This window comes from Hyperolius riggenbachi, chromosome 10, assembly GCF_040937935.1.
Source record: "Hyperolius riggenbachi isolate aHypRig1 chromosome 10, aHypRig1.pri, whole genome shotgun sequence".
Taxonomy (NCBI): Eukaryota; Metazoa; Chordata; class Amphibia; order Anura; family Hyperoliidae; genus Hyperolius; species Hyperolius riggenbachi.
In genome coordinates this window covers 131108512-131135301 of record NC_090655.1, presented here as the reverse complement: position 1 = coordinate 131135301, position 26790 = coordinate 131108512, and the positions used below count along the sequence as shown (strand labels likewise).

The 26790-nt window shown below is 42.1% G+C and overlaps 1 protein-coding gene across 9 annotated transcripts in view; it reads right to left on the bottom strand.

The window, feature by feature from the left end:
- Positions 1-12645: 12645 nt before the first annotated feature.
- Positions 12646-26790, bottom strand: part of USP54 (ubiquitin specific peptidase 54) — a 230889-nt gene continuing 216744 nt past the window's right edge. For 6 of the 9 annotated variants that reach the window (XM_068258054.1, XM_068258058.1, XM_068258057.1 and 3 more), the window contains exons 21-23: positions 25349-25489; positions 23890-24076; positions 12646-14400 (exon numbers count right to left, since the gene is read on the bottom strand). In XM_068258054.1, coding sequence (XP_068114155.1) covers positions 13748-14400; positions 23890-24076; positions 25349-25489 — 981 coding nt within the window. In that variant the 3' untranslated portion in view covers positions 12646-13747. The remainder of the gene's footprint in view (positions 14401-23889; positions 24077-25348; positions 25490-26790) is intronic. The other 3 variants (XM_068258060.1, XM_068258061.1, XM_068258062.1) reach the window with 3 other exon arrangements.

Sequence of the window (26790 nt, the reverse complement as noted above, 5' to 3'; positions counted from 1 at the left end):
AAGTGGCTGTTACTACAGCAAACTGATCTGCTCTGAACAGGTCTCTGATGCTGCACACTCTGCAATAGGTGATTTTTCGACAAAAACATACCTGGGCTTTAAACTTTTATCAGCCCTGCCCGCGTTATCGCGTGTGAGGTAACGCAGGGCATCTGCTGCCAGCTAAATTCTAATGCCTAATGCAGCCATGCAGAGCGGGCACAGGGAGCTGTCAGTTACCTGTCTGGACAACTGCATCGGCTTACCTTTTCCACCCACGGCTCTACATTCCCAACATCTTCTTCTGAGCCCCAATCACATATGACGTGATCCGAATTCGGAAGATGGTGTCAACACTGCAGTGCCACCCAGTGTTGGAAAAGGGGTGGTGAAGGAGACTATTCCCCTCTTCCACCACCAGGCGGCACTGAAACACTGACACCATCCTCTGGGTTTGGTACCCAAAAGAGAATGTTGGGAGTGTAGTGCCGTGGATGGAGGAGGAGAAGCCGATCCAGAATCTGGGCAGGTATATTTGAAAGTTCCCTGTCTCTCTCTACATAGTCTGCCAGGCTGTGGAAGGCACACTTCCTCAGTGGCAGAAAATGAATTGTCCTTGCAGCGTACATATAGTTTTATATGTGGCTGCTAAAGGGACAAAGTACCCCTAAAGTGAATAAAAATGGTCTGAATGGTTCAGAGGCTTCCTGGATTCTCTGTACCAATTTGACTTGCACTCGGGCCATGCATGCTCAGTAGAACAAAGCTCTTGTGCAAGGAGAAACAAAAGTCAAGCACAAGTGGCTTAGTTCTATTGGACATTTGCGGACCTTATTTGTACAAGCCCAGTACGGATAAGCTTGTCCATGTATGGGAGCTTGACCAGCACTGAATCTAAAATAACATTGTCTGTGCCTTGGAGCACGCAAGGAGTTTTCAGAAGGGGCAATGGATTGAGCACTGGAGCCAGGAGCTACAACTTAAGTTATGGATGAAGACCAAAGAAGTCCAGGTTATAGCCAGAAGATAACCAAGGTTAGAATTGTTTTGTATGTCCTGCTCTTTTTCACACTAGCCCTGTACTTGCCAAACCCAATTCCGGGCACGGCCCAGTCGTGCTTGGCGAAATAAAATATTCTGATTCTGATTAGGTGCAGGGTTTGGGGGATAAGGCAAGGAGACTGTTAGCTTTACTGGCCTTAACCGGGGCCCTGTGTGGTCTTAATCCAGCTCGGATCAATGTGGAGTAATTATTGATTTCTGGAGAACACAAAGTGCTTCAATCTGAGCTCTACAGTATAATTGTCTGTGAATGAGTTTATTACTTAAATATGGGATTTAGTGACCCCTGCTGGCAAGAAGAGAATAATGCTTAACCGGGGCCCTGTGTGGTCTTAATCCAGCTCTGATCAATGTGGAGTAAATATTGATTTCTGGGGAACACAAAGTGCTTCAATCTGAGCTCTACAGTATAATTGTCTGTGAATGAGTTTATTACTTAAATATGGGATTTAGTGACCCCTGCTGGCAAGAAGAGAATAATGCTTTAAGATGTTATCCCTTGTATTTTGTTATGATAACGCAATCTTCATTTCACAGGTTTATTTATAAAGCTTTGAATAGTACTTACTATTGATGTGAGTTCATCATTTTTCCACAATACTAATTTATTACTCGTTTATAAAGTTGGGCTCTGCACTCTATTGGGTAGGAAGCTGTGATACAACACTCATTCATGAGGTCCCATATGGATCACACACAATAGTTTTTGAGTTCATCCATATAGGTTGTAAATGCAAACTATACATAAAAAAATCCATCCATTCATAGGCAGTAAACAGGACACAGTGGCAGCTACAGCTTCAAATTTGGAGGGGGGGGGGGGGGGGGGCACCAGAGATGGATTAAGATGTAATGGGGCCCTAAGCAAGGTAGATTTGGGTCCTCCTTGTGGTCCCCCGAAGTGAAGAGTGGTCAAAGAAGCTAGCAGGTGGGCCCCTTGACACCCACTAGGCCCCAAGCACCTGGCTAGGTTGCCTCGTGAATGATCCTGCTCTGGGCTCACAATGGCTGGCTGGTGATACCCATTTGGGCACATACATCTCTGTATGCTGCCTCAGTTCTTCCCTGAATGCTCGATTTGATGCAGGACAAAGTAACAGACCATCGATTTCCCTCCGCTCCTGTTCCTATCCCAGATTTTTCAACTTGTCCAATCAGACTTTTGATCAATAAACAGCACAAAATTGATTGAACGAGCCCGACTGGCACAGCTGAGCAAGATTACCAGGACTGATAGATGAAGAACGGAGGCAGTCGGGAGGATGGGGGAGAGACTCAGCGGTGCTTATGGGGCTGGAGGAAGCCCTGGGTAAGAATCAAATCTTTCTGCATTTGCGCCTCAGGTTTACTTTAAGAGTGTATGTTTAAACATTTTAGAGGCAGAGGATCAACAGGTTAGCCAGGCAATTTGCATTGTTTAAAAGGAAATAAACATGGAAGCCTCCACACCCCTCTCACTTCAGGTGTTTTAATACTTAACTTGGCTGGCCTGCTCTCCTACAAGCCTTCTTACCAGCAATGTAGTCTTGGACTATCAATAGACTCCCCCAAAAAGTAGCAAATAAACCACTCCTATATTTTACAGGCTACACATATATGGTAAGCCCCAATTCAGATCACCTGAGCACAAGGAAGGACACTATTAGGTATTTTTATAGCGCTGGCATCTTCTACATCAATTTTACATGTGTGTATAGTTCCTGCCCCTCAGAGGAGCTCACAAGCTAATCCCTGCCACAGTCAAGTATTGTCTTATTGTAGTCTAAAGCCTGGTACACACCTTCAATTATGATTGGCCAATCACTGACCAATTTTACCACCTCCATGTAGTAGGAGGGTCAACATATTTTGAATACTATGAGCAGATTGTGTAGGAAAATTCTCATACTAAATGGAGGTGGTGACATTGGTCAGTGAATGGACAATCATAAATGAAGGTGTGTAACAGGCTTAAGGGGTCCAATTAACCTATCTATAGGTTTATGGGTTGGGGTGAAAACCAGGATACCCAGAGGAAACCCATGCACACACATGGAGAACATACAATCTCTATGCAGATACTGTCCTGGTCCAGATTTGAACCAGGGACCTTAACAGTTCAGTCCGAGTAAATCCAAAACAGGAAAAAAAAGGATAAGGCATCGATAGAAGGAGGGTTCTGTGTCAAATTAAAGGGGAACTGAAGAGAGAGGTATATGGAGGCTGTCATGTTTATTTCCTTTTAATCAATACCAGTTGCCTGGCAGCCCTGCTGGTCTATTTCTCTGCAGTAGTATCTGATTAAAACCAGAAACAAGCATGCAGCTAGTCTTGTCAGATCAGACTTATAAGTCTGAACCACTGAAACACCTGGTCTGCTGCATGCTTGTTCAGGGGCTATGGCTAATAGTATTAGAGGCAGAGGATCAGCAGGGCTGCCAGGCAACTGGTATTGTCTAAAAGGAAATAAACATGACAGCCTCCATATACCTCTCTCTTCAGTTCCCCTTTAAGAGTTAGCTTAAGTCATAGTAAAATATTGTTAAAGTTTTCCGATATTTCACTATCAGAATTAAGTAACAGAATATCTGTAATTTTACGGACATTCTACTAGTGGCAATATCCGGAACCCTTTCTCACATGCACTTTTATTACATGTACACAGTAAAGGAGTACAGGGTTAAGTTTATTAAGGTAAATGTGTGAAGTTTTTGATGTGGAAATTTCATTTTTACATAGTGCATTAATGATGGGTGACCATCAAAAGCCTTCATGGAGAAGATGGTATGTTTTTCTCGCAGCAGGTGAAGTTCAGTTTAACATATTTCTCTTTGCATGCTCCTATGAACAACTCAATTAGCCAGTAATTCAGTAACTCTAGAAATATTTGGATGTATATTTTAAATACTGAAATCAAATATCATAGGCCCATGTCCTAAAAGTAAGAAAAACTCCTCTGTTTTCTAGGTATTTAAAGCCATATGCTGTACCTAGATCTTACCACTAGATGTCTCTTTTGTTCTACTACTAAAATGCTGTCGTGAAGTATTTTTAGGCAATAACAGGTGGCTGGCTGCATTAGCTTATTTGGTTAATTTGCTTGTCTCAGGTCTATAGCCTGACCTGCTTGGCAGCTTTCTTTTCTTTCAAATGGTTTTCCATCACCTTATTCACGACATTATTATATCACAACATGTAATATGAAGATCACTATCCAGGAAGCTGCATTGTATAATGTAAATGAGTCCTAAAAGAAATAAACTTACAGCAAATGTGTTGCTCAGTAAGGTCAAAGAGGAGTGTTTGAGTGAGGCCAGTTTCACACTGCAGATTGGCAGTAATGGCTGTCTGGCAGCTGGCCAAGCAGGAAGTGATGCTCACTTCCTGTGGCCAAAGCAATCACAAGTGTGGAAGCGTATTGCTAAAATATGCATGCGCGAGGCGTAAAACTTGTGGCGGGCATTTTAACAAACCTGCATCGTCATAGACTTACATGACTTCCAGTCCACCGTGGAGCTGCATGGTAATGTAGATTTGCCCTTGAGTCGGGAATGCGGCGAAAATGTCACTTCCATCGGTATGAAATGCTCCATAGATTAACATTGCCCTACGGTGGAGTGTGGTAAAAATGCCACACCAGTGTGAAAGGGCCTTAACCCTTTTCACCTTAATCTCTGGCTGTAACTGGATGCTCATGGAGTATGGGTAATTTTGATCATAACAATAAGGTTGCCAGGAAGATAATCAGTAAAATTACCTATATTACATCAATTGCTGGCTGATTTTAGTGATAGTCAGCTATTGCTCTACCTAACCTTCCTCTTACACTAACCCTCCCCTCACCTACTCCTAACACTAACCGACCCATATTTATGCCTAACACTAACCTCCCCCCCTTCTTCAGTAGCAAGAAAAAGTATGTGAACTCTTTGGATTTATATGGATTTCTGCACAAATAGGTCATAAAATGTGATCTGATCTTCATCTAAGTCACAACAATAGACAGTCACAGTCTGCTTGAACTAATACCACACAAATAATTAAATGTTTCCATGTTTTTATTGAACACACCATGTAAACATTCAACGTGCAGGTGGAAAAAGTATGTGAACCCCTAGACTAATGACATCTCCAAGAGCTAATTGGAGTGAGGTGTCAGCCAGCTGAAGTCCAATCAATGAGATGAGATTGGAGGTGTTGGTTACAGCTGCCCTAACCTATAAAAACACACACCAGTTTTAGGTTTGCTTTTCCCAAAAAGCATTGCCTGGTATGAATGATGCCTCACACAAAAGAACTCTCAGAAGACCTACGATTAAGAATTGTTGACTTGCATGCAGTTCATCAGTCCATGGTAAGACTTGTCTATAAATGGAAAAAGTTCAGCACTGCTGCTACTCTCCCTATGAGTGGCTGTCCTCTAAAGTGGACTGCAAGAGCACAGCGCAGAATGCTCAATGATGTGAAGAAGAATCCTATAGTGTCAGCTAAAGATTTACAAAAGTCTCTGGCATATACTAACATCCATGTTAGCGAATCTACAATACATAATACACTAAACATAAACCCTAAACAAGAATGGAGTTTATAGGAGGATACCACAGAGGAAGTTGAGTTGTTTGGAAGAAACACACAACACCATGTCTGGAGAAAAAGAGGCACAGCACAACAAAATCAAAACCTCATTCCACCTGTGAAGTATAGTGGTGGGGGCATCAGGGTTTTGGGCTGCTTTGCTGCATCAGGGCATGAACAGATTGCTATCATCGAAGGAAGGATGAATTCCAAAGTTTATTAAGACATTTTGCAGGAGAACTTAAGGCCATCTGTACACCAGCTGAAGCTCAGCAGAAGATGGGTGTTGCAACAGGACAATGACCCAAATCATAGATGTTAATCAACAACATAATGGCTTAAAGAGACACTGAAGCGAAAAAAAAATATGATATAGTGAATTGGTTGTGTACTATGAATAATTACTAGAAGATTAGCAGCAAAGAAAATATTCTCATACTTTTATTTTCAGGTATATAGTGTTTTTTCTAACATTGCATCATTCTATATTATGTGCAGATTACACAATACTCAGCATTCAAAATGAGTCTTTCAGAGCAGTCTGTGAAGTAATGACCTCTCCTCTAGCAGAGAAAAAGTAAACAGTTCACTTACAGTTGAGATAATAAAAGTCAGATAACAGCCCTCTCCACGACTAAGACATAGTCGGAGAGTTAATGGCTTGTTTGCATAGAGATAACAACTGGAGTTTCTTAACTCTTCCTGTACTGGAAACAATTAGACTGATGTATCTGATCTTAATGTTTTATTTCTTAGCTGTACTACACATACAAATCATAATATCATAATTTTTTTTTCGCTTCAGTGTCTCTTTAAACAGAAGAAAATACACCATCTAGAGTGGCCCAGTCAGACTCCTGACCTCAACCCAATTAAGATGCTGTTGCATGACCTCAAGAAAGCAATTTACACCATCACCAGACATCCCAAGAATATTCCAATCCACAAAAAAAGCCGCAATCACAATCCACATATACTGCTTGTCCACAGATAGGAGGTATATGATTTCCCTGTAAAAGAAACTCTACATAGCGCAATACTGCATGTATTAAAACAACCGGTGATCAATCCAGGGATGGTGTATAGGGCCTTCACCAGGAACACTGAACACTTAGTGGGTACTGCGCCCCCGTAGTGGGTCACACTCACCGTGTCCCTTCTTGCTATAATGCGTATCAGCCCTCCTAAACACCTGGGCACAGGGCTCCTTAAAACCAAAGTACTTAAAAACAGAAAGCGGGACTCGCATAGCATAAAAATCCTTACAAGTTTATTGATAAAAGTTGCATATATAAACTGCGTACCAGATCATAAAAGATCAAGCGCTTATCTGAGTGTATCAGCCTCCCCCGCGGTTGGATCCCGCTGCACGCCTCAGTCCCGGCTTCACCAACTTCCTGGATACAGTTTCACTTTAACATTAAAAACAGACAAAGAAGGTGAATTGATGCTATTTGTGTTGAATTCATTCTATTTGTGTTGCTGCATGTTAACGCACTGCCCTTACAACTATATGGCAATGCTCACATCTCTGTGTTGTATCAGATCATGTTATCCATATGTACTTTCTTCAGCTCATTCTGGATAACATGCACGTTAACTAAAATTTTACTATAGCAATCTTCATGCTATGAAAAAGATTGTGCACAAAAATAATGTACAGTGTGTTGTGTTATGCCCGTGTTGTAGCGTGGGTGTTCCACAATGTGCAGTATGAACTTAGCCAGACTCTCCATACTGGTCAAAGATCAGCAGGTAAAGTACAGCTTTTTGTATCCTATGAACGGAGGCCATGAGTTTTAAAGAGTAAAAATGATTGTATAATGGGATTTGCCCTTGATCTAAAGATTAAAGCAAACCTGTGAGGAAGAAAGAGTTAAAATGTCAATACTTCCCTCAGTCGTGGTAAGCTTCTGGATGGTCCAGAGGATTCCCAGATCCTCCTCAAGCCCACCGCTGCTGTCCAGGACCCTCTTTTTGTGGCCACATGCATGAGTAAGCTCCATGCATGCCCAATAGAACAAAGTACTCACGGAGGAAAAAAGTAATGCATGAACGGGTTTCGCTCTACTGGGCAAGCATGGACCTTACCTACACATGCCTAGTATGGAGAAGCTTGTACATGGCAGGAGCACGGCCACGCGAAGCATATTTGTCTTGCCCTTGTCGAATATGACCTGAGGAAGGGCTCCGCCCGAAACGTTGTGTATCTTGTGACCAGGGCCGGATTTCAGCCTAGCCAACATAGGCTGGGGCCTAGGGCACCTGAAAGAGCAAGGGCGAATTTCACCCTTGCAGAAACTGCTTGACTGCAGTATAGTCCTGTCTGTGTGCTTTGGAGAGTGTCCTGTGCAGCCAGGCAGACCGATCCGCGGCCGCCCTGGTTCTGAGTTTGCCACACACATAGATGAGGACGGCCACGGACAGGGTCGGGGATGTGTAAGGAGGCAGTGGGAGGTGATGACGCTGCAGGCTGTTTACAGTGACGTGTATGCCTGCAGCCTGTCGCTCCCCGAGTCCTCCCAATCTCCTCTCTCTCCCTGTATGGAGCTGTGTGTTCTGCAGCCCCGCCCCCTTCCTCTCCGGGCTGCTTGTCACACAGGCTCTGCCGGGAGATTCTATTCACGCTGCAGGAGCTGATATCAGTGACAATTACACAGGAAAAGCTATCACAGGCAAGTAGCAGGACTTATAAAGTTATCTACTATCAGCTGCAATAAAGATAAGTTAACCTACAGGAGGGAGGGGGGATGGGGGCTGCTGCTGATAAAATGACTGTTTTCTTTCCCCTGCATGTCCAACATAAACTCTACAGCTGAAACTGCAATTCTTTTTCTCCTTCTCTCTCTAAACTTTCCTCCCCATCACATGCTGTATTTTCCTTCCCCCTCTCTGTCATCTAGTGCTCTCTTTTCTATTCTATCTTACAGTCTGTAAATCCCTCAAATTTTACAAGTACATAGTCATGTCACTGCTTGTCCACAGAGGAGCTCACACTCTAATCCTGTCATAGTCTAATGTCCTACCATATTATTATTATGTATTTATATAGGCCTGACATCTTCTGCAGCACATTACAGAGTACATAGTCATGTCACTGCTTGTCCACAGAGGAGCTCACAATCTAATCCTATCATAGTCATAGTCTAATGTCCTACCATATTATTATTATGTATTTATATAGCACTGGCATCCTCTGCAGCACTTCACAGAGTACATAGTCATGTCACTGACTGTCCTCAGAGGAGCTCACACTCTAATCCTACCATAGTCATAGTCTAATGTCCTACCATATTATTATTATTATTATGTATTTATACAGCACTGACACCTTCTGCAGCACATTACAGAGTACATAGTCAGGTTACTGACTGCTCTCAGAGGAGCTGACAATCTAATCCTACCATAGTCATAGTCTAATGTCCTACCATATTATTATTATTATTATTATTATTATTATGTATTTATATAGCACTGGCATCCTCTGCAGCACTTTACAGAGTACATAGTCATGTCACTGACTGCCCTCAGAGGAGCTGACAATCTAATCCTACCATAGGCATAGTCTAATGTCCTACCATATTATTATTAATATTTATTTATATAACACTAACATCTTCTGCAGTATGTTACAGACTACATAGCCATATGTCACTGAGCCCTAATCCACCGTAATTCTATTCTCAAATTTGTAGCCTTAACCAAGCTTGCCAAAGGGCCTAGCTTTTAGGCCACATTCACAGTGGGCCTTGCATTTCCTGTGACAGCAGGAATGCAACAGATCGGGACAGCAGTGCTGCATGTTAGGCTAGCCTTGTGTCGGATACAGTGAAGTATACAGTCAATTAAAAGCATACATCACTTTTATGCTGGATCCACACGGTGCGTTCGCGCACTCGATTTCCCGCTCGATTCCCGTCGATTCGTTTATTTCCAACATGTCCGATTTGGATTTCGATGGATCGTTAGGTCGATTCGCATGCAAAGTATGCCAAATCGACCTAACAATCCATCGAAATCCAAATCGGACATGTTGGAAATAAACGAATCGACGGGAATCGAGCAGGAAATCGAGTGCGCGAACGCACCGTGTGGATCCAGCATTACTGTGATTGCAAGCATTTAGTAGTAACACACTGTATGCCGTATGTTACAATACCACAACCTATTATACCGCAATACACCTGCCACAATTTGAACATACAGTAGGTGGTGTAACACACCACTGTGAATGTGGCCCTAATCTCCACTAAGCATATTTATGCTAATTTTGCCTAACTTTAGATATGCCTGATCTATGAGTATCCCTAACCACCCCCTTCCCTATGTCGGATAACCCTATCTTAAAGGAGTCAACAGGGAAAATAATGTAAAATAAGCGCTACTTACTGGGGGCTTCCTCCAGCCCCAAGCTCCCAGCATGTCCCTCGCCGCAGCTCTCCCCGCAGCCGTTCGCTGCAGTTCCCTCCTGGTCCCCGACGATGACATCAGAGCGACCTCCAGGTCGCTCTGTACTGCGCGTGCGCGAGTGGCGCGGTCAATCACCGCCACGTGGGCTGGAGCACCTGCGCTTGTCCGCTCCAGCCCACGTGGCGGTGATTGACAGCGCCACTCGCGCAGTACAGTGCGACCTGGAGGTCGCTGTGACGTCATCGTCTGGGACCAGGAGGGAGCTGCGGCGAACGGCTGCGTGCAGAACTGCGGCGAGGAACATGCTGGGAGCTTGGGGCTGGAGGAAGCCCCCAGTAAGTAGCGCTTATTTTACATTATTTTCCCTGATGACTCCTTTAACCTCACTGTAATCATGGGGCGGCTTGAGATAGTGGGCCTAGGGCGGTAAAGAGTACAAATCCGGCCCTGCTTGTGACTCCAATACAGCTTGTTGCTGCACAGCTCCTGAGTGCAGTGTCCTTCTTTGCTATTGCTATCATTGTCGAATATGCTTAGAGGGACCCAACATTAAAAGGCGGAGCAAAAAGAGAATCGGGAAAGCCTCTGACCTATCCAGGCTTCCCACTACCGATGTATCTATAATCAACCACAATTATATTGTAGTCAGTCTGGTGCAGCAGAATCTGATGGAATAACACGAGGCTGTTAGTTACAAGAATACGTGTGCATTTACATTTATACTACAAAGCAAAAATATGCTTCACTGCATGTGTTGCATCACACACGTAACGTACAATGCGACTTTTCCTTTCCGTTGCAATACTGCTTTTCCAGGATGAGCAATGCAACACCCAGTATGCAAATAACCTTTCTAATTTATTGCTACTGCTGTAGGACTAGAATTTTTGGCACTCCAGTAAATATAGCTGGGAGCAAATGTCATGACCACTTAATAATAGAAGCTGCAGTATACCCTTATTTACATACTGATATGAGTAGAATAGAGTGGATCACAAACAAACATAAAAAGTAATAAGAGCTTGAATAGGAAGTTTGAAAATGGAATGGAATTTAGTCAATCAATGCCAAGCCGTACATTTGGGCACAGCTGATGCCGATTAGATAAAATATCGGTAAGGTACTGTTAATTCCTTTCTGGCACTTAACCTTAACTCCACCTCTTCCCCCAACACAAATCTTCTCCTAAACATCTAATCCCAACCTCCTCATCCTAACTATCAACCCTCACCTCCCCATCCTTAAACAATAACTTGTCTAAAAGAGCTTGCATCCAGGTATTATATAACAGATGTTTCGCTGGGGCCCGGCCCTTTTATTTGGGTTAGCGTTAAGATAAAAACGAAGGATTTAGGAGTGGGATTGCCCTGTAAAACCAATATCTAGAAATCTGCTATATAATTTTTGTCTAGCATGCAAATTTAGTATAAATTGTAAACAGTCAAGAACTCTATTGTCCTGTAGTCTGAGGTGTTGTTTTACTTTGATATTTGATTGAAATATATTTGTTATTTAAATTACTAGGCTTGTACAGAGGACAAGGGGATATGATCTGCGTATGGAGGAAAAAAGGTTTTGACATCTATTGAGGAAAGGGGTTCTTTGTAGAAAGAATGTGGAATTTTTACCATTGCATTTAAAAGAGGTTTGGATGCTTTCCTTGCATTGAAGGACATCCGTGACTAAAATTACTAGTTAATTCCCAGCAGAGTTGATCCATGTATGTTATCTGACTGCTACCTGGAGTCGGGAAGAAATTTTATCCCCTTAAGGTTAATTGGCCCAAGCCTTGTAAGGGTGTTTTTTCCTTCCCCTGGATCAACTGGGATATGTGAGGGTGCAGGAGAGAAAGGTACCTAATGTCTATTTACTTGTTTATTTTTCTGGTTGGATTTCATGGACAAATGTGGTTTTTAAAGCAAACTATGCAACTACATAAATGAGACCAGGTGGTACACATGTGGTGGCAATTGCTATACTTCAGGACATTCTAAGTGTATGAAATGGTCTCCTTCTACACAAAGACTTCAAGCCAACACTAAATAGATACTACATGACAATGACATCCTCTAACTGTCCAGTGGTGAACTACCCCCAGCAACGTACCTAGCTATATTAGGCTGGTTTCACACATGAATTTTGTCAGATCAACACATGCATGCCATACCATTTCCACAACAATCTAAATAGATTGTTGCATTGCCGCCGACTCCAATGCAAATGCGTGTAGCAGTACTGTTCGGCAACACATTGCAGATTCTGTGTCGCCTCTGCGTAGTCCAGTACTTGCGTCACACCATGGGTAGCATGGCCAGTCTCATCGAGACTAATGGCCACTGGGACATGGAAGTGGTGGTGTAGAGTACTGTGACCCGATGGTGTGAAAGGGGCCTCACACAATAGAATGACTAGAACAGGTAGCATCCCAATTCCCAGCCTTATTTTGCATGACCACAAATGAGAAGAAAACAACGCATACAATAAAGTAACACAAAACACAGCCATTCACCACAGAAACATTTCTTTAGTCATATTAAATTATTTAATGTTTTCCAGGGTTCACATTTTCAGAGAAAATCAAGAGTATTTTATATACTTCTCAAGTTATAGAAACAACAATAAAAAACAGTGCAGATGCAGTTTGATAGAACTATTTTATATATTTATTTGAAAAATACTTACAAAAGCAAATGTTTTGACACTAAAATATTTAATTTTTCCTCTAGCTGTTAACATCAGTGGGTTTAAGCATGCAGTGATAACAGTCATCTGGTATGAGCTTGCTACAATTACTGGAGGGAAGGAAAAAGGGGTGGGCAGATCTCTCGAGTCAACTGTGGCATTGCCCTCCCCTCCTCTCCCACCTCCCTTACAGTAGTCAAGATTTGTGCTTAACTATCTGCATGGTTAATGCTGGGTTTGCTTTTTTTTCAATTAACGCTTCAAGTCCGTTATTAACTGCACACTGGTTTATTGTATTGAGTGCCACTGAAGACCAACTGCAATGATGCGTGGTCTGCTTATAGGTTAGACCCTCGCTGCCAGTGGTAATACAGGTTCTTACAGGCAGAGAAAAGCTATTAAGGTAAAGTTGAGGGAGGACCAAATATTAAACTATACACCCTGTAGGACTGCAGTGCATGGGTTACTGGAAAGGTCCTTTGGTCGCAGAGACACCAAAAGGGAACCAACACATTAACTGCAAACAGTTTAGTTTACTCTAATAACCACCACTGCAACATAGAACTATTGCTAACTGAAGCAAGGTCTGAAAGAACAAAAGGCAATGGTTTCCAAAGACGGTCTAGGTGTTATGTGCTGGATCTCTCCTGATAGCCACGTGGTGTAACAAACTCTCTCCGGATCGTATTATTGCTGGGCGAGCACCATACTGTTAAAGTAAGATACCGGTTATGTTCTTGCTGTGTTTTAAGTGGAAGAATGATTCACATAACGGAAGTAGCTGGGAGCTTGATGAACATACACTGTTGGGACATGTGCTAGCTCCAATGGTAGTTCACTGCAAAACCTTTCTGCACCAGTTTGGCAATCTAAAGTAATACTTAAATTCCATATCTTGCTCACAAATCTAGCACAAAGGGACTTTCCACAGGCTTAAAGGTGTTAAGACAAGACTGACATACTAAAATCCTTTAAATAACAAAGGCTTGGATCAGGGATGTTAGATGCAAGTCTGGCAGCTTTTTCCTAGCAGGCTTGCCGGATAGCTATATAATTACATTTATCTGCCATGCCTATGGAAGGCAGACGGACCTCTCCAGCTGACTGTACCATAAACGTCAGTGGCAGATGAAAATGTCCGATGTGGGGAGTAAGCTGGATGTTGCCTCCTTGCTCCCATTGGAGGGGTCACATTGTTGTGTCTCCAGTCTTCTTCTGGTGGCATGTCAACTCTTTTTGGACCCTGAACTCTAGGTTGCGGAGCGAAAGCACTTCTCCATGCGTCTCCTCTACCGTTGGAAGAGCTTCGTGGCATTCTTAACGTGCTATACTCTGAAGTTGGAGGCGGTGGCCTACGATTCGCAGTGTAGCTGTCATAGTTACCATAAGATGATGTTGGTTGGAAGGGACTATTTCGCAAGCTTCTGTCAGGCGAGCACAAAAAGCTAGGACTGGCTGTGTTTTGCTCAGCTCTGTTTGCCTGCACCGGCGGTCCTGACCACTGGCGGTAGCTGGAAAAGCTCTGTTCCATGGTTCTTGGCTGTTGCCACGAGTCAGGTGGAGACCTTTGCAATGAGGTGGAATACAAATTGGTTGTTATCCTAGGAGCCCTCGGAAGAGTTGCATAGCTCATTGCCACATCTGAATATTCGTTCTCTCTGACACTTTCACTCCTGTCAGGCATAGCCAAAAAGTTTTGGACATTTGTTTCTCCTTAATTAAAAAAGAAAAAAAAAACAATTACTGTAATCATGTATAAATAAACTTTTTAAAAAAACTTTAAAACCAAACCCAATACCAAAGCTTAAAAAACAGCCTCGGATTAGTAATGCAAATATATTGTATTATAAAGCAACATCTTGTTAGTAATGCAGGAATATTGTATTATAATGTATGTATGTATTGTGTCTATAAGGGGAAACGAGAAAACACCTAAGTCCCATTGTTTACATATAACTGAAGCACAATGCCTGGTCTACATTCCCAGCTCTTGTGCTCAGCTTAGGGCCTGTACACATGCAAGGTAAGTGCCACTCGGGAGACATTGCAGGGCCAAAGCTGACAGATGCACCACTAGCCTGCAGGCTAGCGACATGTACTGTTGCTATGTGTGTGTGTGTGTGTGTGTGTGTGTGTGGGGGGGGGGGGGGGCGACAGAGTGGTGCAGAAGTGACCTCACTCAAAGTCATGGAACTTGATGCAGTCAACTATTGTTTACATAACAAAACATCCACACTTTCCATTTAATTGCAATAAAATTAAATAGACCAACAAGTACTGCAAAATCCTTTCCTAATATGGTGCAATTAGACATAGGATGGGGCTAGCTCCATTGCCAGTGTCATTTGTTGTTTTTAAGCAATATGCTTTTATATGTTCTCTTGTGGACAATTCTTGCAAATGGCAGTTTTTTCCCCTTCTGTGGTTTTATAAAGAGAGCAGGTTATCTAATGCCATTGCTGTGAATTGGCTCACCTTAACCTCACTGGCGCTATGATTATTTCCAGATTCAGGGTCTAAAAGCCGTGCAAGTTATTCACAAGCTTTCAGACCCAAAAAACAGGAATAAAAACATACTACAGAGAGATCTGCAGCAGCTGCTGCATATAACTCACTCAGGCACGGGATTACCGCTCTGAGCTGTGGATTTCCATCCCTAGCCTGACTCGGGATTACTGCTAAGAAGGTTAAACAGTTGTATGTGTATATATATATATATATATATATATATATATATATATATATATGGTGAACAAGTGGTTACAGGCAGCACCCAACCATCTAGATGCGACGTGCTATTGGTCGTTGTCCCTCTGTCTCCAGGAACAGCAAGCAGGAACTCCAAGAGAAGAGACCCAGCACCGTCTTCAAGTGTATTATAAGCTCTTTTATTTATTTAAGGCATCAAAAAGACAAAAAGGGCAAGTCTGCGCGACGTTTCGAGAGGCGACTCCTCTCTTTCTCAAGCTGACAAGCCCTCTGAATACATAAGACACAATTAGCCTTAAATAGTCCTTGCTCCACTAGGGAGCCAATCAAAATGGTCTGGACGCCCTGTCATCAACCAATTAGGTTAAGTTCCTGCTTGCAGGCCCTCCCATCTGGTGGAGGACCTGATGGGGAACTACATCTATTTATACACTCCAATCATTTTAAAATGGCCGCTAGAGGGCCGACCAATGCGGGTAGAGCATGTTCTGAATGGAAAAAACGTCATTCAACCGTCATGCGGAAATCCGCATTGAAAATCCGCATGTGGTTGCGTTCAATGCGTATGCGTAAAAACGTACGCGTAAAACCATATTCCAATACTATGACCACGCGGAAATCCGCATTGGATATCCGCATATGGTTAAAATTAATGCGTATTCGTAAAAACGTACGCGTAAACACCCGGAAGCAAAAAATCGTCTAAACCATAGCCGTTTCAATCCAATCGCCTATACCGGTTACGCATAAAATTGATCTATACCGATTGAAAAATGTACATGCTCCTAACCCTAATAGGAATGAGTGTCAACAATATATAATATATGATAAGAGAAATCTGAAAAAAATATAAAAAGGAAAAAATGACAAAACTCACGCTAGGTGTCTGGCGGCCACCCACAGCGGCGGCCAGACACCGAACGTCACAAAAAATGAATATAAACCACATCTCACCCTCCCAGACTGGCGTCCGTCTTAATCGCGGCGGCCAGTCTGGGCTAGCGAGAACAAAATTACCAATTCTGTCCCGACTGGCGTCCATCCCTGGCGGCCACTCGGGAAAGAAACAGGCAAAAAATATATGCTTTGAAGGCCAGCCCGGACTGGCGGCCACATATCAGCGGCGGCCAGTCCAGGAGAGCCAACAAATCAACATAGTCAATAAATATATTTTTTTCAAAACAAACAATAAGATACTTTTACACACCCTACTACAGGGAAACGTTTTTCAATTAATGGTTATTACACATGTGACTCTGCATATGTTGTATATCTTCTTCGCTGCCCTTGCGGATTGATTTATGTGGGGATGACCACACAGATACTTAAAATGCGCATCTCTGCGCATAAGTCAACTATCCGCTCGGGCACATCTGAACAAGCGGTTGCTAGCCATTTTTCTGCCTGTCGCCATGGTGTTAGCCAGTTGAGGGTCCAGGTGATTGACTCTGTCCCCCCACCACGCAGGGGGGGTGATAGGGTCAAATTATTATTGAGACGGGAGTTGTTTTGGATTAGGAAGCTGGATGCCCTTGGTCCAGGGGGTCTTAACCGGGAGTACGAGTTGGGTCCATGTGTTTATAGATAGATGTCTTGTTGTTTATTGTTTGGTCTGGACGCCTGGAGTCTCCTTTTTGGGTTGGTTCTGTTTTCTTTTTTTTCCGATCCTTCCCGACCTGCGGCCACAATTGGTGGCCGCCGGCCGGGGGGGAGAGGAGCTTATAGCAAAACTTATTATTTGTTTTGAAAAAAATATATTTATTGACTATGTTGATTTGTTGGCTCTCCTGGACTGGCCGCCGCTGATATGTGGCCGCCAGTCCGGGCTGGCCTTCAAAGCATATATTTTTTGCCTGTTTCTTTCCCGAGTGGCCGCCAGGGATGGACGCCAGTCGGGACAGAATTGGTAATTTTGTTCTCGCTAGCCCAGACTGGCCGCCGCGATTAAGACGGACGCCAGTCTGGGAGGGTGAGATGTGGTTTATATTCATTTTTTGTGACGTTCGGTGTCTGGCCGCCGCTGTGGGTGGCCGCCAGACACCTAGCGTGAGTTTTGTCATTTTTTCCTTTTTATATTTTTTTCAGATTTCTCTTATCATATATTATATATTGTTGACACTCATTCCTATTAGGGTTAGGAGCATGTACATTTTTCAATCGGTATAGATCAATTTTATGCGTAACCGGTATAGGCGATTGGATTGAAACGGCTATGGTTTAGACGATTTTTTGCTTCCGGGTGTTTACGCGTACGTTTTTACGCATACGCATTAATTTTAACCATATGCGGATATCCAATGCGGATTTCCGCGTGGTCATAGTATTGGAATATGGTTTTACGCGTACGTTTTTACGCATACGCATTGAACGCAACCACATGCGGATTTTCAATGCGGATTTCCGCATGACGGTTGAATGACGTTTTTTCCATTCAGAACATGCTCTACCCCCATTGGTCGGCCCTCTAGCGGCCATTTTAAAATGATTGGAGTGTATAAATAGATGTAGTTCCCCATCAGGTCCTCCACCAGATGGGAGGGCCTGCAAGCAGGAACTTAACCTAATTGGTTGATGACAGGGCGTCCAGACCATTTTGATTGGCTCCCTAGTGGAACAAGGACTATTTAAGGCTGATTGTGTCTTATGTATTCAGAGGGCTTGTCAGCTTGAGAAAGAGAGGAGTCGCCTCTCGAAACGTCGCGCAGACTTGCCCTTTTTGTCTTTTTGATGCCTTAAATAAATAAAAGAGCTTATAATACACTTGAAGACGGTGCTGGGTCTCTTCGAGTTCCATATATATATATATATATATATATATATATATATATATATATATATATATATATATGTATGTATGTATGTGTATGTATATATATATATATATATATATATATATATATATATATATATATATATATATATATATATATATATATATATATATATATCACACACAGTGGGATGCAAAAGTTTGGGCAACCTTGTTAATTGTCATGATTTCCTGTATAAATCGTTTGGTTGTTACGATACAAAAATGTCAGTTAAATAAATCTTATAGGTGACACATACAGTGATATTTGAGAAGTGAAGTGAAGTTTATTGGATTTACAGAAAGTGTGCAATAATTGTTTAAACAAAATTGGGCAGGTGCATAAATTTGGTCACCACAAAGAAAGTACAGCCTCTAAACGCTTCCTGTAGGTTCCAATGAGAGTCTGGATTCTTGTTGAAGGTATTTTGGACCAATTCTCTTTACAAAACATCTCTAGTTCATTCAGGTTTGATGGCTTCTGAGCATGGACATCTCTCTTTAACTCACACCACAGATTTTCAATTATATTCAGGTCTGAGGACTGAGATGGCCATTCCAGAACGTTGTAGTTGTTCCTCTGCATGAATGCCTTAGTGGATTTTGAGCAGTGTTTAGGGTTGTTGTCTTGTTGAAAGATCCAGCCCCGGCGCAGCTTCAGCTTTGTCACTGATTCCTGGACATTGATCTCCAGAATCTGCTGATAATGAGTGGAATCATGCATCCCTCAACTTTGACAAGATTCCCAGTCCCTGCACTGGCCACACAGCCCCACAGCATGATGGAACCACCACCATATTTTACTGTAGGTAGCAGGTGTTTTTCTTGGAATGCTGTGTTTTTCCTCCATGCATAATGCCCCTTGTGATGCCCAAATAACTCAATTTTAGTTTCATCAGTCCACAGCACCTTATTCCAAAATGAAGCAGGCTTGTCCAAATGTGCTTCCTCTGCATCACTCTCGCATACAGCATCTCCTTGTGTAAAGTGCGCCGAATGGTTGAACGATGCTCAGTGACTCCATCTGCAGCAAGATGATGTTGTAGGTCTTTGGTGCTGGTCTGTGGGTTGACTGACTGTTCTCACCATTTGTCGCTTCTGTCTATCCAAGATTTTTCTTGGTCTGCCACTTCGAGCCCTAACTTGAACTGAGCCTGTGTTCTTCCACTTCCTCAATATGTTCCTAACTGTGGAAACAGACAGCTGAAATCTCTGAGACAGCTTTCTGTATCCTTTCCCTAAACCATGATGGTGAACAATCTTTGTCTTCAGGTCATTTGAGAGTTGTTTTGAGACTCCCATGTTGCTACTCTTCAGAGAAAATTAAAAGAGGAGGGAAACCCCCTTAAATACTTCTCATAATTTAAATCACCTGTGTATGTAGGTCAGGGGTCATTGAGCTTACCAAGCCAATTTGAGTTCCAATGATTCGTTCTAAAGGTTTTGAAATCTATAAAAGGACAACAGTGCCTACATTTATGCACCTGCCTAATTTTATTTAAACAATTACTCCCCACTTTCTGTAAATCCAAAAAACTTAATTTCATTTCTCAAATATCACTGTGTGTGTTTCCTATATGATATATTTAACTGACATTTTTTATCATAACAACGAACGATTTATACAGAAAAATCATGACAATTAACAAGGTTGCCCAAACTTTCGCGTGTGTGTGCGCGTGCGTGCATGCGCCGGCGTGCGTACGCGCGCGTGTGTGTGTGTGTGTGTGTATATACACTCCTACAAACTTCACTTGCAGATCAAGGGTGTATACAGTTAGGTCCATAAATATTTTGACGGACTACTTTATTCTAACTTTGGTTCTTTACATTACCACAATGAATTTTAAATGAAACAACTCAGATGCAGTTGAAATGCAGACTTTCAGCTTTAAGTCAGTGAGGTGAGCAAAACGATTGCATAAAAATGTGAGGAAACTAAAGCATTTTTTTAACACAATCCTTTAATTTCAGGGGCACAAAATTAATTGGACAATTGAATCAAAGGCTATTTCATGGACAGGTGTGGACAAGTCCATCGTTATGTCATTATCAATTAAGCAGATGAAAGGCTTGGAGTTGATTTGAGGTGTGGTGCTAGCATATGGAAGATTTTGCTGTGAACAGACAACAATGTGGTCAAAGGAGCTCTCTCTCTTCATGCAGGTGAAACCTTAAACTGCGAAAACCAAAAAAACCCATCCGAGAAATTGCTGCAATATTATAAGTGCTGTATGTTGATGTATGCTACAACCTGAGAAAGAAATCCTGCACTAGTGAACTCGGCAACAAAAAAAAAGACCTGGACGTCCACGGAAGACAACAGTGGTGGATGATCACAGAATAATTTCCATGGTGAAGAGAACACCGCCACAACAACCAACCAAGTAAACAATACTCTCCAGGGTGTAGGCGTATTGATATCCAAGCGTACCATAAAGAGAAGACTGTATGAAACTAAACACAGAGGGTGCACTGCAAAGCGCAAGCCATTCATAAGCCTCAGGAATAGGAAGACGAGATTGGATTTTGCTATAAAACATCTAAAAAAGCCAGCACAATTCTGGAAAAAGATTATTTGGACAGATAAAACCAATATCAACCTCTACCAGAATGATGGCAAGAAAAAAGTATGGAGAAGGCATGTAACAGCTCATTGCCCAAAGCATACAACAACATCTGTAAAACACGGTGAGGTAGTGTGATGGCTTGGGCCTGCATGGCTGCCAGTGGCACTGGGACACTAGTGTTTATTGAAGTGGCACAGGACAGAAACCGCCAAATTAATTCGGAGGTGTTCAGAGACATACTGTCTGCTCAAATCCAACTAAATTCAGTTGAATGATGATTGGGCTGCATTTCAAAATATAGATGGACTATGACCCAGAACACACAGCCAAAGCAACCCATTACTAAAGGACTTCTGATGTCAAAAAGCTAATCTATTTTATACTCTCCTGGGGCTTCTTCCAGCCCCTTGCAGCCATCTCAGTCCCTTGCCGCAGCCCTCCAAGTTGTCCTGCTGGCCACCAGTAATGATTGCGACCCCGTGGGTGGTCCGGGTCTTCTGCGCCTGTGCGTGCATTCGTGCCCATGCGTCCACGTCATCTGCTGCGTACTGCGCCTGCACAGTAGTTGTAAGCAGGCACAGTAAGAGCCAGATGACGTGAACGTGCAGGTGCAGAAGACAATCACAATCATTAATGGTGGCCAGTGGGACAACGCTGAGGTTCGGGGCTGCGTTGAGGGACTGAGACGCCTGCGAGGGGTGGGAATATAACCTAGGTGAGTAAAAAAAGAGATTTGCTTTTTGACATCGGAAGTCCTTTTAAGCGGACCTGAAATCAGAAGGTCCTCTCTGCTCTAAAATATACACATCATCATAATAACCTTTAAACAAAAATATTTTTTTTGGTACAGCTCATACAAAGCCTTCAATAAATCTGCACTGTTTCTTCTTCCTGATTCACGGAAGCAGACACATTGTTAACAGTCTGTGCTTTCAAATGGGCTTATCTACCATCTCTGCCATAGGCAGTAATGTGACACAGGGGAGAGATCAGATTACAACTTGTGATTAGGTACAAATGAGGGGGAATTAAACAGGCTAAACTCTCTAAATACATACACTGTGCATTTCTCTAGGTTTTCATTCTGTAATGTGCAAGAGTTCAGGTCCACTTTAACGCAAAAAGGTGGAAATTCTTGACTAGGCGTCTTGACTGGCCGTCACCTGATCTTAACTAAACTAAACTTTGGACAGAAAGGTCCACTAAGAGTCAGCAACTGAAAACCGCTACACTAAAAGCCTAGTAGAGCATTAAAGGGACTCCAAGGAGTAGCTAAAAACAAAATCGGAACTTACTATGCAATGCTGTAAAGCCGCATTTAATTATCCTAGGTACAATTGCACAGAGCTTTTAAATGAATTCAGTATGTAGGGTGTTCCAAATGTCTAGGAAAATTAGCCAGCTTTGGCCTGCGGCTTTAGACATATAATCCAGGACACACTCAATAATGAGAAGATTAGGACTACGGTGACTGTACGATCTCTCCCAGGGCTCATTTTCCTCCTTTTTACTAAGCATACTTCTTTATGACCTTGATTGTGTGTTTGGGCTCATTGTCCTGTTTCAGAATTTAGTATCTGATGCCACTTTTATGGTTCAGGCTAATGGAGGAGCGCTGCCTATATTTATCAGCATTGGGGAGACTATCAATTCAGACTAAACCCTGAACTCGGTGCAGAAATGTAGTCCCAAACCTGCAAGGAACTTTCACCATACATATCAGCATTGCCTGTAGACAATGGCACATGAATATATGACAGCAGTCCAAAACAAGTGAGGTATTTTTATCTACATTAGAAATCCAATTCAGTCACTGATTTCTGTTTTAAAAGGATAATATTCATATTATTTCTATACCTTGATTTAACCATTTCTCTACTCTTGCCATGCTTATCTAAGTCCCTGTATATAAACACCTGTTCTGTTTTCTATTTTTAGAACACAGAGCTTGTATAGCACCATCTTGTGGCCAAAAAAGTAAAACTACACTCAAATACATCATTATACACTTTCCCATAGAAAAATTAAATACGCTTTCATTATTTTGTAACTCCTTCCATCCCTACCCCAAAATAAAATATTATTGCCATACATTATACTAGAGACACAATTTAAACGTTGTAATAACCGGGACAAATGGGCAAATAACATGTGTCTGTTTTATCGACAATAGCACATTTTATTTTTTTAACTACAATGACTGAAAGCAGAGAAATTATGAATTTTTTCAATTTTTTTCTTCTTCTCCTCTGTAAAATGCATATAAAATAATATCATTCTTAGCAAAAAGTACTGCCCAAAGAAAGCTTGGTTTGTCCCGCAAAAATAATATATAGATCATTTCAGTGTGATAAGTAGCGATAAAGGGCTTTTGAAGGGGAAAGAACCTGTGGTAGGGAAGTGGTTAAGCTAGAAGTTAAGGCAAAACTATTTTTTAGCTTTGGATATAGTGGGGTCAGGCCAAAAAGTTGTCACATTTTAACTGTTTATGTTGTCTCTGGAAGGATCCTTTTCACTTTTTGTTAATATTTCCTCATGCATTTAATGATGAAAATATCATCAGTGAAACAGACAGTCACAACAGTCATACTTCATCGGAAAGTGACTTGTGTGTCTCCACTAGAGAAATCTCTATTCATGTTTCGAGAACTTTGCATTATCAGGATACAGACATTTAAAAGAGAAAAAAATCCCAAACCCTTCCTACTCTAATCAAGATTACAAAATAAGTTTGGGCCATAAGGGTGCTGCTTAATGGCCAGAAAAGTGAATGAGGTATTGTGCTAGGGGACCTCATTGTTGGCTTTCAATAAGCGAGAGACTTGTTTTTCTATACATATATTTATGTATATATATTTTTTTTCCTTGCTATAGGAATCTGAAGTGAAATATCAGGTCTTAGTAAATGAACACTGTAAAACCATGCCTATACGCATACATTTTCATAGGAGATGTATCGAAAATAGAAAAAAGCAGACTATATTAAGCCATTCAAGACAACACACAGGATACCATGGGTAAAGTGTATGGTGTTCAATGAAGAAGCACTACTACATATGATAAAGCCACAAAACCAAAAGAGATTCAACATGCAGGAGGGTCATGTGCAATTACCTTGTGGCCTGTGTGCCTCACCCACCATGCTGGGCGCCAGTACCTCATGAGATGGGTGCTGTATCTGGGTTGGGTAGTGCTGGGGTTCAAAGGATAAGACAGAAGGATTGTGGGTATAAGGGTAGGAGGAGGAGCTGTGAGAGCGATGGCTGCTGTCCACAAGTGGTTTCCTCTCAATGGATGCCTCCTTTTAACAAAATGAAATAGAAAAAATACACTGATAAACAAGATGGTTAATGAGAAGCAGGAAAAATACTTCTATAATAACAATTACTTACATAACAACGAAGGAAAACACGTGGTTAAACATTAAACACTGCACAATTAAGGCACATGATTACCTTCAATACAGAACATTAACACTTGCACCATGGTGTCAAGCCATAGGATGATATTAGCTAAGCACTATGCAATGTACATGCACTGAAGTTACAGCAGAAAATATGTATACACATGGGTGTTCCTACCTTTACCAAAATAGCTATTACACTAGAATCCAAACGCTAGGCAAGTAGCCTTACCTAGGCTCTCTTACATTTGAATATGGTTGACATGAACTGCTTAAACAGAACAGCAGCAGGTAAAGAAAGCAGGTGGCAAACAAGGATAATGGGATAGAGAGGCCGCCATAACCTGAACTCTCTCATTAGAGCTAGCAGCTCAGCACAGAGAGCCAAGGAAGTTAGTGACATCACCAACAATGTTTTCGCCAGCTGGAAGAAGAGAATTTTCTTCACCTAGGATTTTCCCATGTAAAAACCAGTGACAGAAATATAGACACTTAAATCATAAATTATGTCAAGCTCCTGATGGAACAATAAAAAGATAAAGTTTCACAGATGTTCACCTGAAAAACAGCATCCAATCTGATAAAGTCACACGTTAGTCCAGTCATCGAACTAAATGGTCTATTGCAAAGAACAGTGATCTTCTATCGAATGTGTTTGAATCAGACTTAACAGTTCAGAAAGGGAGGTGAAAATTAGTGGCTGACTACTTAAAGCAAACCTGTAGGCCGTTAGGGTTATGTCACAGAGGTGACTCAGTTGTGGCTACTAGTATCTGTGATTCGACTTCAATACATAAATTTATGCATTTTAAAAATGGTCCAATCAAATCCTGTTGCTGAGGCATTTGAATGGTCCGTTGTCAAGCTGCATAAATTTGCATTAAATTGCCATAAACCTTTGCATCAACTTGGAATTATCTGCATCTCATGGGTATGGTTAGAATCAGCGGTCACCATAGAAACAAGGGCTTACTGATTGTGGGGGTTTAGCCACATTCCCTTGCAGTTTGTAGTTTATAAGGATCAGTAATATTTCTAAATTCTGAATTGAAGATTTGCCCTGCAGGTTTAGGTTTTTTTTTTTTACTGGGGCTTTATGCAATTTTGTTAGTGTCCTTTAAACCAGTGAGCTGTAAACATCTGACAGGATAATTTGCTCTTAGTACTTACGAAGCTATGAGAAGAGACCAGAGTCTCTTCTCTACCAGAGATGACAGTTCCACTGAGGCTCCGTGCAAGCCGCCGAAAGTTCTCTGCGCTGTACAGCTCATCATCCTCAGGTTCCCTGCTTTGGTCCCTTACAAGAGTGACCTGCAGGTGAACACAGAATTTAACAAGTGACAGAAAAGTTCTCTCTCTATATAATCAGATACTTGCCACTCATTTTCAGCAGATATCCTATAAAATGCGACAAAAAATCTGTCATCTATCTATCGTGATAATAATAATTGTAAGATACAAAACTTTGAACAATATCAGAAATGTTCTCTACTTCAAATGTTATTTTGCTAGCCATTCTTTGGGATTTAGAAGAAAGTTTGTGTGGAAAGCTCGAAATTGTAGGCAGAAATGAAACCTGAGATGTTGTTATTCTAAAATATAGAGCAGAAGGACTTTATGCAAAACTCCTGAGGTGCCTTCTCTATGAATGCAGTCTCTAGTAAGATCAAAAAGCTCCAGAGGAAAATTAGGTGGTAGAAGAAAAAAAATAATGCATTGCTATATGCATCTGGAAATGATGGTATGTCCGTATACTACTCTCCGCAGTAGAAGGATACACTAGACTGTATTTTTGCCAATGCCTACAGTTTTCTTGCAAGTATTAAGTCTCTTTCCTTCTTTCACCTTCCCACTATCATAAATAAACATATATTTTCAGATATGTTTACGTATTTGATTCATGGGAACACCTGCTGGTCATCAGATGACAATCTTAGAAAATCTGACAACCACTATTAATCCATATGTAACAGCCTACAACATACCAACCAAAGCAATGAGCAAAGGTGGGAGATATCTGAGAAGACCAAGATGACGTGGCAATGTTACTTAGTACCCTGCCTCCTTGGAGAGGGAAGACAGTTAATTTCATTGCAATGCCGCGGTCAGGATTTGGGTGCCACCATAGGTCATAATGTGGATTGTGACTATAGCGGCACTGACTAATTTAGGCGCCGGAACACTAATTACAATAAAAACAGGGTAGGAGTCCGAATTATGTGCACAGACAAATAATTAGGTAGCCAGTAGGGGGGATAGTTTAGATCAGGGGTCTCAAACTCAATTTACCTGGGGGCCGCAGGAGGCAAAGTCAGGATGAGGCTGGGCCGCATAAGGAATTTCACAATCGCGGCGCATCGCGCCTCTGCCCGCCCATCTCACTTTTCCTTCACAGAGAGGGGCGGGGAGAGGCGGCGATCTGTGCGGCGATTGACGTCAGGAGGGGCAGAGCTGAAGCTAAAAGCTCTGCCCCTTCCAGGAAATGCCGGCTGATTGCCTCCCGGGCGATTTGGGGGCTCTGCAGCCCTCGTTTAGCGGCGGGGATGTGGCGGATTACTTGGGAGCACTGAAGCGAACTATAAGGAAGCTTTTGCCGGCAAGGGCCACAAAAT